General features: G+C 43.1%; 1 protein-coding gene across 1 annotated transcript in view; it reads right to left on the reverse strand.

The window, feature by feature from the left end:
- Positions 1–6023: 6023 nt before the first annotated feature.
- The window catches only part of LOC124623045 (putative inactive carboxylesterase 4), a 42348-nt gene continuing 31990 nt past the window's right edge, over positions 6024–16381 (reverse strand). The window contains exons 6-8 of the mRNA XM_047148837.1: positions 12521–12683; positions 10308–10477; positions 6024–6050 (exon numbers count right to left, since the gene is read on the reverse strand). Coding sequence (XP_047004793.1) covers positions 6024–6050; positions 10308–10477; positions 12521–12683 — 360 coding nt within the window. The remainder of the gene's footprint in view (positions 6051–10307; positions 10478–12520; positions 12684–16381) is intronic.

Genomic DNA, 16381 nt, shown 5'->3' on the forward strand with positions numbered 1-16381 from the left:
CATGTGAATAACTTCGCACTTCTTCTTATTCAGGGTCAATTGCCACTTTTCGCACCATACAGATATTTTATGTAAATCATTTTGCAAGTCGTTTTGATCATCTGATGACTTTACAAGACGATAAATGACAGCATCATCTGCAAACAATCTAAGACGGCTGCTCAGATTGTCTCCTATGTTGTTAATATAGATCAGGAACAACAGAGGGACTATAACACTTCCTTGGGGAACGCCATATATTACTTCTGTTTTACTCGATGACTTTCCGTCTATTACTACGAACTGTGACCTTTCTGACAGGAAGTCACGTATCCAGTTGCACAACTGAGGCGATAGTCCGTAGGCACGCAGTTTGGTTAAAAGACGCTTGATTACGTTAGTTTTTATTTTTGTAGTAAAAATATCCGTCTACCCTGTATCACACAGTCATTTACTATTGTTTATACACTCCTGGAAATTGAAATAAGAACACCGTGAATTCATTGTCCCAGGAAGGGGAAACTTTATTGACACATTCCTGGGGTCAGATGCATCACATGATCACACTGACAGAACCACAGGCACATAGACACAGGCAACAGAGCATGCACAATGTCGTCACTAGTACAGTGTATATCCACCTTTCGCAGCAATGCAGGCTGCTATTCTCCCATGGAGACGATCGTAGAGATGCTGGATGTAGTCCTGCGGAACGGCTTGCCATGCCATTTCCACCTGGCCCCTCAGTTGGACCAGCGTTCGTGCTGGACGTGCAGACCGCGTGAGACGACGCTTCATCCAGTCCCAAACATGCTCAATGGGGGACAGATCCGGAGATCTTGCTGGCCAGGGTAGTTGACTTACACCTTCTAGAGCACGTTGGGTGGCACGGTATACATGCGGATGTGCATTGTCCTGTTGGAACAGCAAGTTCCCTTGCCGGTCTAGGAATGGTAGAAGATGGGTTCGATGACGGGTTGGATGTACCGTGCACTATTCAGTGTCCCCTCGACGATCACCAGTGGTGTACGGCCAGTGTAGGAGATCGCTCCCCACACCATGATGCCGGGTGTTGGCCCTGTGTGCCTCGGTCATATGCAGTCCTGATTGTGGCGCTCACCTGCACGGCACCAAACACGCATACGACCATCATTGGCACCAAGGCAGAAGCGACTCTCATAGCTGAAGACGACACGTCTCCATTCGTCTCTCCATTCACGCCTGTCGCGACACCACTGGAGGCGGGCTGCACGATGTTGGGGCGTGAGCGGAAGACGGCCTAACGGTGTGCGGGACCGTAGCCCAGCTTCATGGAGACGGTTGCGAATGGTCCTCGCCGATACCCCAGGAGCAACAGTGTCCCTAATTTGCTGGGAAGTGGCAGTGCGGTCCCCTACGGCACTGCGTAGGATCCTACGGTCTTGGCGTGCATCCGTGCGTCGCTACGGTCCGATCCCAGGTCGACGGGCACGTGCACCTTCCGCCGACCACTGGCGACAACATCGATGTACTGTGGAGACCTCACGCCCCACGTGTTGAGCAATTCGGCGGTACGTCCACCCGGCCTCCCGCATGCCCACTATACGCCCTCGCTCAAAGTCCGTCAACTGCACATACGGTTCACGTCCACGCTGTCGCGGCATGCTACCAGTGTTAAAGACTGCGATGGAGCTCCGTATGCCACGGCAAACTGGCTGACACTGACGGCGGCGGTGCACAAATGCTGCGCAGCTAGCGCCATTCGACGGCCAACACCGCGGTTCCTGGTGTGTCCGCTGTGCCGTGCGTATGATCATTGCTTGTACAGCCCTCTCGCAGTGTCCGGAGCAAGTATGGTGGGTCTGACACACCGGTGTCAATGTGTTCTTTTTTCCATTTCCAGGAGTGTAGTTTGCTTCTTTGCATACGTGAGACTTATAGTAATCTTCTATGTACCTTCTTAACATCTCGTTTACTCATTTTGAGAAGCAAGGGCCGATCTGCGAAAGCATATCACAGAACTTCTTCCGCATGATCGCTAATAATAACCTTTATTCTCGATAACCGGTTTTGGTAATCAATGATTTTTAATAAGTTTAAAAACAATATTTTAATGGCTTTGTGCGTGTATCTGTGGTATCTGTTAACTTTTACATCCTTTGTTAAGCAGTCTATTGTATATCAATTTACACTAACGGTACCTAATATAAATTGCCGGCCGGAGTGGCCGAACGGTTCCGGGCGCTACAGTCTGGAACCGCGCGACCGCTATGGTCGCAGGTTCGAATCCTGCCTCGGGCATGGATGTGTGTGATGTCTTTAGGTTAGTTAGGTTTAAGTAGTTCTAAGTTCTAGGGGACTTATGACCACAGCAGTTGAGTCCCATAGTGCTCAGAGCCATTTGAACCAAATATAAATTCTGCGTCTACATAGGTACATTTCGTAATTAACGCTATAAGGATAACTTTTTGGAATCTGCATTAATTATTAATTGGTAATATATTTGTAAACATTTTTAGGTTTATTTTCGTTCACCTTTATTCAGCAGATTGTAATGTAATCACATAAATTATTTTAAGTGAGACCTAAATGTTGCGCTAGCGACACCTGTAAATACCTTCCTCTCCCTATACAGGGTGTTCAAATTCAAATGGTTCAAATGGCTCTGGGCACTATGGGACTTAACTTCTGAGGTCATCAGTCCCCTAGATGGCTGGTTCAAATGGCTCTGAGCACTATGGGACTTAACATCTGTGGTCATTAGTCCCCTAGAACTTAGAACTACTTAAACCGTACTAACCTAAGGACATCACGCACATCCATGCCCGAGGCAGGATTCGAACCTGCGACCGGAGCGGTCACGCGGTTCCAGACTGAAGCGCCTAGACCGCACGGCCACAACGGCCGGCAGTCCCCTAGATCTTAGAACCACTTAAACCTAACTAACCTAAGGACATCACACACATCCATGCCCGAGGCAGGATTCGAACCTGCGACCGTAGCAGTCGCGCGGTCCCAGACTGTAGCGCCTAGAACCGCTCGGCCACCAACGGCCGGCAGAACGTCATATAGCTGGAAATACTTTTGTTGCTTACCATATTCTGATGAGCCCCATCCATCATAGTCAAAGTAGTAGAAATAGACGGGCAAGCTGCTTGTTTTCACCGCTGATCTAGCAAACGCATATGCAGGCTGTATAAACAAGATGTCCGAGTATACCTGAAAATTACAGAAGAAACGAGCGCTTATCAATATACCCGGAAAGTAAAGGAGAAACAGAAACTTTCCAAAGTATTTAACAAATATTAACAAAGCAAGAGAGAAGCAATGAAAATGATTGTTGTTCCGCAAGCTGTGGGATGGATATCGAAGAAACTACGTACAGACGCGTGTGGTTTCTCGCAGAAAATTGAGTGGTATTTACATAAATGTTTCGCATGTAGACTTTAATACGTATGACACGGAAAAAGGTACAGTGAAACAGCAGTACAATGTATCATTATCGCTTATAAATGAAGATGGAAGGGGTTTACTTTAAAAGCTAGGCTCCAGCCATGAATTTCAGTCTCAATGAATTCCTACAGATTTCGACTGATTCGGTGTCATCCTTCACTTCTTCGTCGACTGCGCTAAAACGTATTTCAATACCGAAATACCAGTTACACGTAACATTGTCGAAAATATTTTCCACAAGTTCTGAATTTTGACAGAGATAGAAACAATATCTCACTACTCCACATTTCACTCATGTTGCGTGTTGTTGATATATACCAGATTCTTCGTTCTCTCTCTCTCTCTCGCTTATATTTTTATTATTTTTTTTTTCCACCATCAACAAAGCTGTTCAACACAAAGCCATGCCACGATCTTGTATCATAGCTGAGATAAGTAAAGTTCATTTCAAACACCTTTTTCGTGACCAGCTATCTTATACTGTTGATGCCTTCTAGATGCTGATAATTAGTTCTAGGAAGGCAGTAGGGTTACTTCATTTTTACTGTGTACGACAACATTTAGAGATTAGCAAGCCGTTATCTTCCTTTATAATATATATCTTCATTTTACAGTAAATTCCTGCCCTTTAATTCCGCTGTCTTCTACGTTACTCCCGCTTTCAGATATAAAATCTCTCTCTCTAGAAGATACAGTGCGACGAAATGCGTACTTAACTATGAAATTCAAAACCACTGGATGCTGTCTACTTCTACACACCGTTATACGAACAGCAGGTTGGCGTTTATGGTTATTTATTGGCTAGGGCTATTTTTCTTCTATCGTTGTCGCACTTATGATTGACTTTTTATTCTTATTTACTTCCATATTATTCTACCTTCCTATCACGAACCGCTCTTGGAGAATTTCACTGTCCCAATGTTTTCTGAATTTTTCAGATAAGACTCTCACGATCTTTTCAATTTTGGCTTACTGTTCGTCAGTAGTCGCAACGATCAGAATTCATTTCTGTATCTCTCATTTTGTCTCATCATGATGATATCATGTAGTCTCTTTGACGTATTTATCTGTCTCTTAGAGTTCTCATCTGATTTCTAGAGTGTGGTGCTTCCTGAAATTACTCTGCGCAAGAAAGTATAACTTTTTCGAGGCCTGTAATTGTCACCCATTGTGACGCATCAGTTTGATATTTCGTTTAAAGATGCCTGAAGTATTCATCTGTAATAGGATAAAGGTATGCCGCCCTGCGACCCGAAACCTCGGCTGGGAGACGTTTCAAACAGCAAGGTGTCGTTGCATGTGAAAGAGGCCGCAGCTAGAAGTTCACGTGAGGTTTTTCTCTTCATATTGTTCGGTATTGTTCGTTGCGTTTGGTCGGTGGTGGCGTTACACGACATCTTTTCAAGTCGATTATTGATTCCTTCAGTTACAGAGGGTAACCATCCCTCTGACCGAACACGCTGTGCTACGTGCCGGCTGCCCCTAAAGCATCCGGTCACAGTCGTCATCGCAAACTGCACGGACTGTCCAAGCATGCCTCCGTCAGACTCAAATTCTCAATTCATCCACACACTGCTAATGTAGTATCCCTGTCCATTATTCTCATCATTCACGGCATTTCGCCGATTCCTGTAAGAATCAGCTAAATGGCACGAGTAATGAGAATAATGTGGGGCTTGGATAAGTTGAGAATTTGGTTTCGATGGGAGGCGTGGTAGGGTAGTTCGTGCAGCGTCGATGACCACTATGTCCGAGTGGCTTAGTGGTCAGAGCGTCTGCCTAGTAAGGAGGAGACCCAGCTTCGAATCATGCGCCAGCACAAATTTTCAACTTTCCTCATTGATTTAATTAAATTCCCTCTCCGAGCCACTGTCTTTAATTCCCTTGTGTCTTAATTCATGGTCACTGCTGGATCAAAATGTTTTTCCGGACACGTCCGAAACAAAAGATAACACACAATATATATATATATATATATATATATATATATATATATATATATATATATATATATATATATATAGGATTAATGGTGTCACATTGTCACCAAATCTAACTTCACTACAGTTCTGGCCAAAGCCATCGTGAACGTGTCACACGATGCAAACGTCATCACACACCCTGTTACCCACATTTCAACCCTTCTTTTGACGCCTCTTTGCTGAGGTAGTGAAATCACACATCACACATCCATATAATATTTCGGGAAAAATCTGTGTTTCTTTCAATTAAAATTTTTATGGTGTTTACAGCAACTGAGCAATGTGTATAATACTGCCCACCGCCATGTGCCTAATATCTGGAAGAGGTGATGTTAAAGACATTTATACGAACTAGCAGGAGGATAGTGGGAGAGAATGTCTTATTCAGAAGTTACCTCAGAAGAAGCTGGAAGACTTGGATGATTCTAAGAAATAAGACAAAAATTCTGAGGATATCTCGACAAGTAATGGTGATCGAATCAAGGAAACTACCACCAAGTAAAAAGAAACTTACGGGATAATAGTGCAAGCTTTTTTCAAGCTGCTAAAGAAGGTAGTTTGCTCTTTTTTCTCTCGACAGCTGACTTTTATTTAGGTTTCTGTAATTAGTTGATTTGGTATAAATATGTGTCATATGTCTACATGTGCTATTATCACCTATAAATAGTATTTTATTTTCCTAAATTTCGTATATTTAATCAAAGCCCTTTACGGTTATTTCAGACACTTTTCAGTTGTTTTCAGTAAGTTTTCTAAAGTATCTATGAGTTGGTCTTTAGATTCAACACATGTAATATAATATAGGAAAACCACGATGTCTAATTGCTCAGTAGGAAAGGTATGAAGCAGTTACTCCTAATTTCAACTAGTCCTCGATGTTATTAATAGGACAGGTGGGATTAGGAAAAGGTTTTTTTGAAATTTACCGTATCCAAAGTACCACGTGAGACGTAACGTACTTTCAGTAAGAGAAGTTTTGGAAGACAATTGATTCTAGGAAGTTAATGAAGTAGGACGTGCAAGTAAAGATTCTCAGGGGGTGACAATCCAATTAATTTTCTTTCTTTTTGTCTCGTCAACTTGCCAGTGTGTTGACGACATTTCTGACAAAAGTACCTGCCTCTCGACGTTGCGCGGCAGCACTGCGGGTGTCCATAAAGCACTGCAGACGAAATCAGGGACGCATCCACTGACACCGTGGAATATACTGGTAAACATACGTGACTGTGTTCGAAGGACGGTGGTAGACAACTGCCGTGGTGAGGGCTACGAAGATTGGGTGCTGAAGTTTGTTGCTTAAACGCTTCCCCCAGAAAAGCCAAGCGGGAGGAGAAATTATCATGGGAAAAAGAACTGGCTACAAGGGGGTACTTAAAATGTGCAGTGTCAGCCGCCATCCAGTCGGCCTCACTTTCAAATTCGCGAGCTGCCAGTTACGCCTCTGCGTTTCCTACAGCCGCCAACGCGGCACGTGGGGGCCGCCACGAACGATTACGCCGCTGCCAATGAGATGTAAGCATCTCCTCTCCGGAGCTCCAGCGGCGGGTCTACTTAAGTTCGAACTCTCGTGCAGAGAGCACATTTTTTGTGTTTGCCAGTTGAATAACATTTACATACTTTCATAGTGGCGAGGGCTCTACATCCGAGTAGGCATTGTTTTGGACAGTCACAGATTTATAATTTTTTTGTATCTGTATATGTTTCAACATTCAAAGCTACTGCTAGCAACTGACGCTGCTATTACAGCAACCAACTTACGTATTATTTTTACTGCTTGATATTGTATGCAGACTAATTTAATATCTGAAAACTCTGTTCACGCACGGCATCTGTTCCTCGCTCCTGTATTCAATAAAGAACCACATAGTGTGGAAATGAGAACATAACAAAATGAAGCTGAAAAGCGAATGACAACAAGCAGCTGCGTAATACACAAGCATTATTGCTTCATCTGCCTTGAGGAAACTGTAAAGGGGCAGGAGTGGTGTCGAAAGAGACGAGAATGAATGGATGATACTAAAGGAGAACCGAACAGCAAGAATTGAAGATACTAAGTTTGAAAGATAAGGAATTGCTGATCCACACTCTCCTCGTTGAATCTAATGAATTGGCTGTAGTACGAGGAAATTTCCTCATTTCAAGAGCCACTCTGTTGAGAGTGGTGAAAATACAATCAAACCCAGGGGAACTAGGAGTAACTAGATAGTTAGAAATTATGTACGATCCGAAGAGTGGTACAGTCTATACATCGAAGAATCAATGATCGAAATACGTGGTACTTAGTAAGCGATGCAGTACTTTTTTCTGAAAGCTTATTGGTTTTATTCTTGATTTCAATACACCTTATTGTTCCCAGCTCTACTGGCTACGGACCTCTATTTTTGAACAGAATCAAATTTCCGATCACTGCGATGCCTTTACGCCGCTTAACTGGGAGGGCCTGTATTCCCGCATGGTACCTCTCTACCCGTCAACCTCGGAGCCAACAGAGACGTCTAGTTGAGCAGCGAGGTGTTTCGTTGTGATCCGTCCACCACGTCGTATGAGAGTGGCCGCACGTTCCAACGTTGAAGCAGTCACAGCTGTGTGTGGCCGACCGGCGTGCAGGAGATCGGACAGGCTTGAGAGGCCTTGCTGCGGCGATGACAGACCCCTCGTCCAACGATTCATTGTGATGTTGTTCACCGCCAGGTCTCCGTAGACATTCTGCATGGGCCTATTAATATTTGCGATGCTCTGGTTTTCCACCGAAAGAAACACAGTAACAGCTCTCTGCTTGGAACGCACCTGCGTTACGGAAGGTATTTTGAAGCCTACATATAGCGACGCCACCTATCGGAAACTCTAGAGGCTGAAGCGGGAATATTCTAGGACGTCCAACAGTAAATTCAACACTTTTCAACCGATATTTCCCGAGAAAAGAAGTGTTGAATTACTTATTGAACTTCCCTTGTACAAGAAAGGTCCAAGAGTGGGGATTAAAATTCGAGGTCAAGGGACGTGAGTGATAAGATTCGATAATACTTTGCTATCCTCGCTGAAAATGAGGACGAATTTTCGGGACCTGTTCAGAGGAATGGTATAAAAGGCACAAAATATGGACTGCGAGTAAACGGATGAAAGACGAAACTAATGAGGATGCATGGTAATTTACATAGCGAAATTGGTGACATATAAGTAGGAAGCGAAATCAGACAGACAGAGCAAGGAATAGATCAAAGGCAAACTAGGTCAGGCAAAAGAGCATTTTTGACGTAAGAAATTCTATGAGTATCAAACAACGGTTTAATTTGAGGAAGAGAGAATATCCATCTCGAGCAATGCATTGTATGAAAGTGATTCTTGTATTGTGGAAAAACCAGATCAAAGATAATCGAAGCGTTTGAGACGTGGTGCCTTAGAGATAAGGAAAGAGGAGCTTCTCCGCAGAATCGGCAAGGAAAGAGATATAGAAGAAAGAAAGAGATAATGGGACAGGTGTTGAGACATCACAGAATAACTTCCATGATACCAGAGGGAGCTAGGTAGGTTTGTAGATTTAAGGAAAAACAGAGACTGGAATATATCAAACAAATAATTAAGGACAACGGCTGCAAGCGCTTCTTTCATATGAAGATGCCGGCACAGAAGCAAAGATGTGGTGGGCCGCATCAAACCAGACAGAAGAATAAGAAGGTATACTTTCTCTCCCTTAATATTCAGACAAGCTGCCGTGAACTTTCATCCAATCCCATCATGCAAGTCTGACGCACACCGTGCATCGGTGCTCAGCAGAAGAATTCAACAGCTACGATGGTCCGTATGGGATCCAAACTCAAATGTTCAAAAGTGTTTGAATTCCTAAGGGACCAAACTGCTGAGGTCATTAGTCCCCACATTTACACACTACTTGAACTAACTAATGCTAAGAACAACGCCCACACCCATGCTCGATGGAGGATCTAACCTTCGGCGGGAGGAGCCGCGCAATCCGGGGCATGGCGCCTCTAACAGCGTGGCCGCCCCGTCCGGCGGGATGCAAACAGGGCGGGGTGGTGTAGTGGAGTGGAACCGGATTGATATACTGGAGAATGGCGATTTAATTTCATCGCTAAAGAGACGACCAACCACCTTCCCTCTCCCCCGCAGTACTAGCTTGAAATGTGTGAAATCTTATGGGACGTAACTGCTAAGGTCACGAGTCCCTGAGCTTAAACACTACTTAACCTAAATTATTCTAAGGACAAACACACACATCCTTGCCCGAGGGAGGACTCGAACCTCCGCCGCGACCAGCCGCACAATCCTTGACTGCAGCGCCCCAAGACCGCTCGGCTAATGCCGTGCGGATACTAGCTTGAGCTCCGTCTCTAATGACCCAGTTCTCCTTTCTTTCTTACTACCGCCCAAAACTTAAACATAACTGAGAAGTGAGACAAAATGTGATATACAGGATATCGGCCGCTCGAGTAGACTGTACGGCCTGCAGAGATTTTTTGTTTTGTTTTTATTTAAGCGAATTTTTATGATGTCCACAAATTGCAACACCTTCTAAGCTTTTGGCGCTAATTAAGGCCATATAAACATGCTCTTTTCCAAATGTACTTCTGACGAAAAAGCAATTCTGGTAGCCGGAGTTTTTGTTTGTAAGCAAGAAGCAAAATACTAACTTTCAAACAAGCATCTTTAAAAATACTTTTATAATTCTTTAATAGCGATATTTTTTAAAAAAAGCTTTTACCCACTATTTCACCCCCATAGGTTAAATTTGCAAAAATCCTGAAACACATACTTCTTTATTTTCGACCAAGAAACCCAAAACCAATTTTCGTAGGTCTGCCTTAATAGCGGCATTTAAAAAATACCATTCTAAAGGACGCCTATAGTATAAGAATGTTTTATGAAAAAAATGTGATTATTGCAGGGAACACTTACGTCACTGATTGCTTGTGTCTTGTTCACACTGTACCCTTCGGATCCGAAGTAAAACTCTTCGACACGTTTGGCAGCCTCAATCCGTTCCTCCTCTGTGGGAAGAGGAATTTGGTCGGCCACCGACTGCACGAAGGTCTCAGAAGCTTCTGACTCGTTCATAAATCCCGCCACTGTAATAAACGCAACAACAAACAAATCAAGTGCAAAGAAGACTTATTGTATTCAGCGCCATATTTATATCACGTGCTGATATTTATTATAAAGGAAGAGAAGACGGTGTCGTCGTCAGTCTGGACTGTAATTATGAGATCACATGCCACTTTCTTCCGTTCACAACAACGGCTGCGAGAAACTGGCACTCTCACAACGAGTCGGTTTACCGTGGTGTTCCAAGGACGTGCCGGTTTCTCGACTTCGAAGAAGGCATGCTGTGTGACATGGAAGGGAATCCGACGCTAGAGTGTCCCAGACATCGCCAATGCCATGCGCAGTTTTAGAGCTCATGGCTCAGTCTTCGTCTCCATGGCGCGCAGGATATTCGAAAGTAATCACTTTAATTTCCAGTCGAAATTTCTGTAGGTTGTAACATTATAATACACATATATGTATTTAAAACTATTTCCTTCATATACTATAAATACTTTATTTGATTTTCTCGTAAACCTTAAAAAATATTCATATGTGCAAAGAAAGCTTATTGATCTGTGTAGATAATAATGCAAATAACTACAATTTATACTGTGTCAGTGCTGGTTATGGAAATGTTAGGGGTACCCATCGGAGTAAAAAACGCACTGTGCCGGCGTTTCTTGACGCGAGTGATGTGACGTCAGAACCCGCGAGCTGCACAAGCAATTGTCTGCGGACTCTGACGCCATCAGAAGCGGGAGTTGCGTGCTTAGTCAGTGTGGGGAGAAGTTTAAATCAGCGGCATTCAGCTCCATTCACATCAAGATCCTGCCCCCCCCCCCTCCCCCGCCTTACCGCCGAGCCCAAGTCATTGTCACCAATTAGGTCCCATGTTCATTCCTGTTATTGAAACAACCCGAGCGTCGATTGTTCGAAAAGAAACAAATATATCAGAATTAATTTTAGTGCCAGTTGTTTTACATATATTTTTAATAATTTTGAAAACAGTAGTAAAAGTGTTTTTCAGTGCGCTTCACTCTAGAGATAAATATTGTTTAAAAGCAAATTTGTTCTTGCAGATGAAAAGTACATTCATTTATGTGAAAGTAAATTAATTCCTATCACTTCAAACTGAAGATGTTATTTAAGAAAGCAATTATTCATACTTGCTAATTTTACGTAAACGTGTGATATTTTTTGTGGGTTGGCCTGGCTCGTATTTCGGCGTTGCAATTGTGTTGGTACTCAGTGGTAGCTCCTTTATTTAAGTAATTCTAAAGCCAATTGAAATTTCCCTTCGTGTTCCATCGCCACTTCCCAAGTCAGCAAACGTGAGTGAACGCTGCTGTAAGGTTGCGCAACAGCCTCCAGTTAGTCAATATGAGAGTTATTTATTCCTGATTCATTTCATTGTGTGTTTAATAAAGATTGTAGTAATAACTGAAATTTTTCTCCTTATTATTTCGTGACTTTTGGTACTGCAAACGCGTGTGTATTCTTCCGTTGCCGCATGTATTCAAAGTATTCCTTACTCATTACTGTCCGCAATTTTAATTATTTAGTGAACAGACAAGCTCCACTTAGGCTGCCGACCGTCTTCTTCGTTTATTCCAAAAGTATTAGTAAAGTATTTGTTTTATGTCCCGAGTAACACGGTGCGCCTTTTCGTTGGAACATTACGTGAATGACTGCACAGTTTTTGACAACTAAACTACATTTAACAGGAAGTAGAGTTGGCAGAACAATTCGTTCTCAGAGATAACTTGTTGTAAACTTTTCCCTCACTAATCGGTGTTACATTTTCACATTTTACCTCGGAACCGACAGGTTTGCCAAATTTTTCTTCCTGTCAGTCATACGTGAACACTGTCAAATATATTTTCGCAAAAGCCGATTATGTAAATGGGGACAAGTTGACATTGTGATACAAAAAATTTCTTGATTTATACAGTCATCAAGGTATATTTACTTGTTCTTTAGGACTGAGACCCACTTGAGAACTCCTTACACTTCAAACTTGGAGTTGTGGCTGGAACAGCTATATATCGGAAGATCTGGAAAATAAAAAGGCAAGAAATACTTACGTAAGGCGAACAAACTGGCTTCCCCCGATGTGACGCCGACCATGAAGGGCACCCTATTGTAGCGGCCCTCACTCAGGCTGACCTCAGGAAGCTCGGTGATCACCGCAGAGTCGGACGGTGCCTCTACCACTGGAGCGAAGGCTATTATACCAGGAGACCCATCCTGCAGAAGATCCGAAGTGTGCACCATTAGTAATCCGAAATTTTTAATTTAACACATTTGAATTTTCAGTGTGTTACTGACAAGGGAACCTTCCCATCGCACTCCCCTCAGATTTAGTAATAAGTTGGCACAGTGGGTAGGCCTTGAAAAACTGAACACAGATCAATCGAGAAAACAGGAAGAAGTTGTGAGGAACTATGAAAAAATAAGCAAAATACACAAACTGAGTAGTCCATGCGCAAGATAGGCAACATGAAGGACAGTGTGACCTTAGGAGCGCCCTGGTCCCGTGGTTGGCGTGAGCAGCTGCGCAACGAGAGGTCCTTGGTTCAAGTCGTCCCTCAAGTGAAAAGTTGGATTTTTTATTTTCAGACAATTATCAAAGTTCAGGCACTCACACATAATCAACTTCGCTCTCCAAAATTCCAGGACATGTTCAGATTTTCTTGGACATGTACAGGATTTGACGGTCTACACACGGAAAAATTTGAAAACGTTAATAATATATGTTTGGACAGCACAGGGAAAACTGTGCGACTGTGAAACTGTTGCATTCATTTGTTGCAGTTTATGTGACAAACTCTTACGTTTTCATCACTTTTTTGGGAGTGATTACCACATCCACAAGAAGACCTAAATCGGGCAAGGTAGAAGAATCTTGTTAGCCATTCGCCAAGTGTGCAAGTTAGGTGGGTCGACAACATATGCACATCCACAATATATGTTTGGATAGCACAGGGAAAACTGTGCGACTGTGAAACTGTTGCATTCATTTGTTGCAGCTTATGTGACAAACTCTTACGTTTTCATCACTTTTTTGGGAGTGATTATCACATCCACAAGAAAACCTAAATCGGGCAAGGTAGAAGAATCTTGTTAGCCATTCGCCAAGTGTGCAAGTTAGGTGGGTCGACAACATATGCACATGCCGTCACCAGTGTCGTATAGAATATATCAGATGTGTTTTCCTGTGGAGGAATCGGTTGACCTATGACCTTACGATCAAATGTTTTCGGTTCCCATCGGAGAGGCACGGCCTTTCGTCTACTTATCGCACGGTTTTGCGTTGCGGTCGCAAAACACAGACACTAACTTATTGCAGTGAACACAGACGTCAATGAACGAACGGACAGGTCATAACTTTGCGAAAATAAAGAAAGTAATCTTTTCACTCGAGGGAAGACTTGAACCAAGGACCTCTCGTTCCGCAGCTGCTCACGCTAACCACGGAACCACGACGCTCCTGAGCTCACATTATCCTTGATGTTGCCTATCTTGCGGATGGACTACTCAGTTTGTATATTTTGCTTATTTTTTTCATAGTTCCACACAACTTCTTCTTGTTTTCTCGACTGATCTGTGTTCAGTTTTTCAAGGCCTGTCCACTGTGCCACCTTATAACTAAATCTGAGGGGGGTGCGATGGGGAGGTTCCCTTGTGAGCTATTAGTGAGTGTGAAGAATCTACCAAGCTCTCTGCCAATTCTGGATGAACCATAAAAACACCAATAAACCGAGAAAACATAAAGTAATTGAGACGTAGATTGAATTATATTCCTGCAATATCACAGCAGCACAAAATAACAAAATGCCAACCAGTGACGTTGTAAATTGTGTTAGTTGAGCCGGGTGGTTATAATTAAAGTGCAGCTGTGGGCTCCAGTTAAACGAGACTTATGCAGTTGTACACATTTAGTTGTAGTTGGTTCCTAACGATTATAATGAGCATCTACAAATACGACATACGTATGTCAACGTCTGAAAAAACGGCAATTTTAATCTTTTTATGTTCATTTAAAAGGTATTTATAACCAGTTACGAATTTCGGAAATGTGCTGAAAACCGTGAAAGTGGTGACTCTTTACCCTGTTCATGACGTCAGCAGAGTCAGTTTGAATGATCTGCTTAGATTCCGTATAGTTTAAATCCGAAAATTCCATGAAATTTGAAATTTGTTACTTTCGTGAGTATACGCAAATAGATATATCTAGAAAATATGTGCGTTGCAAATAAATATGTATGTTATAAATACCCTCCTCTCCCTGTACAGGGTGTCTCATTTGTCTTGACCACCCTAAATAACTGTTTGTCCAGAAGCAAACTACAAAATTTTTCAAGCAAATGTTCTTTAGCCGTCAGGGGGACATCAATCCGCATAATTGCTTTCGTTGTAGCTTTGTTTTCTACAAAGATATGAACAGCGGTATGACTTTTTTTTAAACGGCACCCTGTATGTTTTATTCGGTAATTCATTTCCTCTTCTAAAGACCTATTTAAAGATGTGTCACAGTGTTCCATTCAATGAAACACGACGTTATTAATTACATAACACAACATTGACGCTGACGCTCCCAGCGCTTATTGCAAGTACTCGGGGTAATGGAACACATCAATGCGCTGACGTTGACAGAGGACAAATGCAAACAAGTAGAATGCACACCTGTCATTGCGTCCATCATCGTCAGTTGAAGAGTTGTGTCAGTAGAATGTACACCACCAAAGAGAAGGTAGAAATGCTACTCACGGAGGTTCGAGTCCTCCCTCGGGCATGGGTGTGTGTGTGTTGTTCTCAGCATAACTTAGTTTAAGTAGTGTGTAAGTTTAGGGACCGAGGCATACAGTCCTTCCTATAAACTGCATCGACATAACGTTTCTTTTATTATTGTTGAAGGTAGGCGAAATGCTACGCGGGCAGCGGAATTGTACACATAGCGACATCGTGACAAGAACCCACCTTCCCGACGGATGTCTTCTCGTCTTGTTGCGACGCTTCAGAACACGGGAAGTTTCAACCCACGACATCGCAATCTTCGTAGCACTCGCACTGACGAAACTGCCGAAGTTACTGTTCTCGCTTCTGTTGCTATGAATCCACATGTGTGCACACGACAGCTTGAACACGAGATTTGCATTCCTAAAACCAGTGTACATCGTATTCTTACACAGCACTGGTTCCATCCTTACCATGTACACCTACATCAAGAATTCCATGGGAATGACTTCCAGGGTAATCTGCAGTTCTGTCAGTGAGTACAGCAGCAAATCATCGCGAACCCGAACTTCTCCTCCAATGTTCTATTTACCGATAAATGTTCGTTCTCAAACAAAGGACAGGTAAATACAAGGAACATGCATTATTGGTTCAGCGACAATCCACGACTGTTTAGACAGGTGGAACAACAGCGTCAGTGGAGAGTTAACGTCTGGTGTGGGATGCTCGGTACTACAATTATTGGTCCTTATTTCATCAATGGTAGTCTAAATGGCACAGCGTATGCCAACTTCATCAAACGAGTTCTTCTTCCTCTTCTGGTTGTAGTGCCGCTAAGAACCAGAATGCTTATGTGGTATCAACACGATGGATGTCCAGCACATAATGCCTGGCGAGCACGTCGTGTTCTGAACCGAAGGTATCCTGCCAGATGGATTGGTCAAGGAGGAACAATTTCTTGGCCTACTGGGTCTCTTGTTTTAAATCCTCTGGACCTTTTTCTCTGCGGGTGCATTAAAGACGTTGTCTACCGCGATATTCAAACAACTCCAGAGGACATGCAGGAACGTATCGTGCTTGCGTGTAACTCTCTTCAACAGGCAACACGGAAAGCAGTAAATAATTCTTTCATTCAACGAGTGCACCAGTGTTTCGGAGTCCAAGGTCACCACTTTGAGCACCTTTGAAGTTCTGCTTCTGGGCAGTGG

This window comes from Schistocerca americana, chromosome 7 (assembly GCF_021461395.2).
Source record: "Schistocerca americana isolate TAMUIC-IGC-003095 chromosome 7, iqSchAmer2.1, whole genome shotgun sequence".
Taxonomy (NCBI): Eukaryota; Metazoa; Arthropoda; class Insecta; order Orthoptera; family Acrididae; genus Schistocerca; species Schistocerca americana.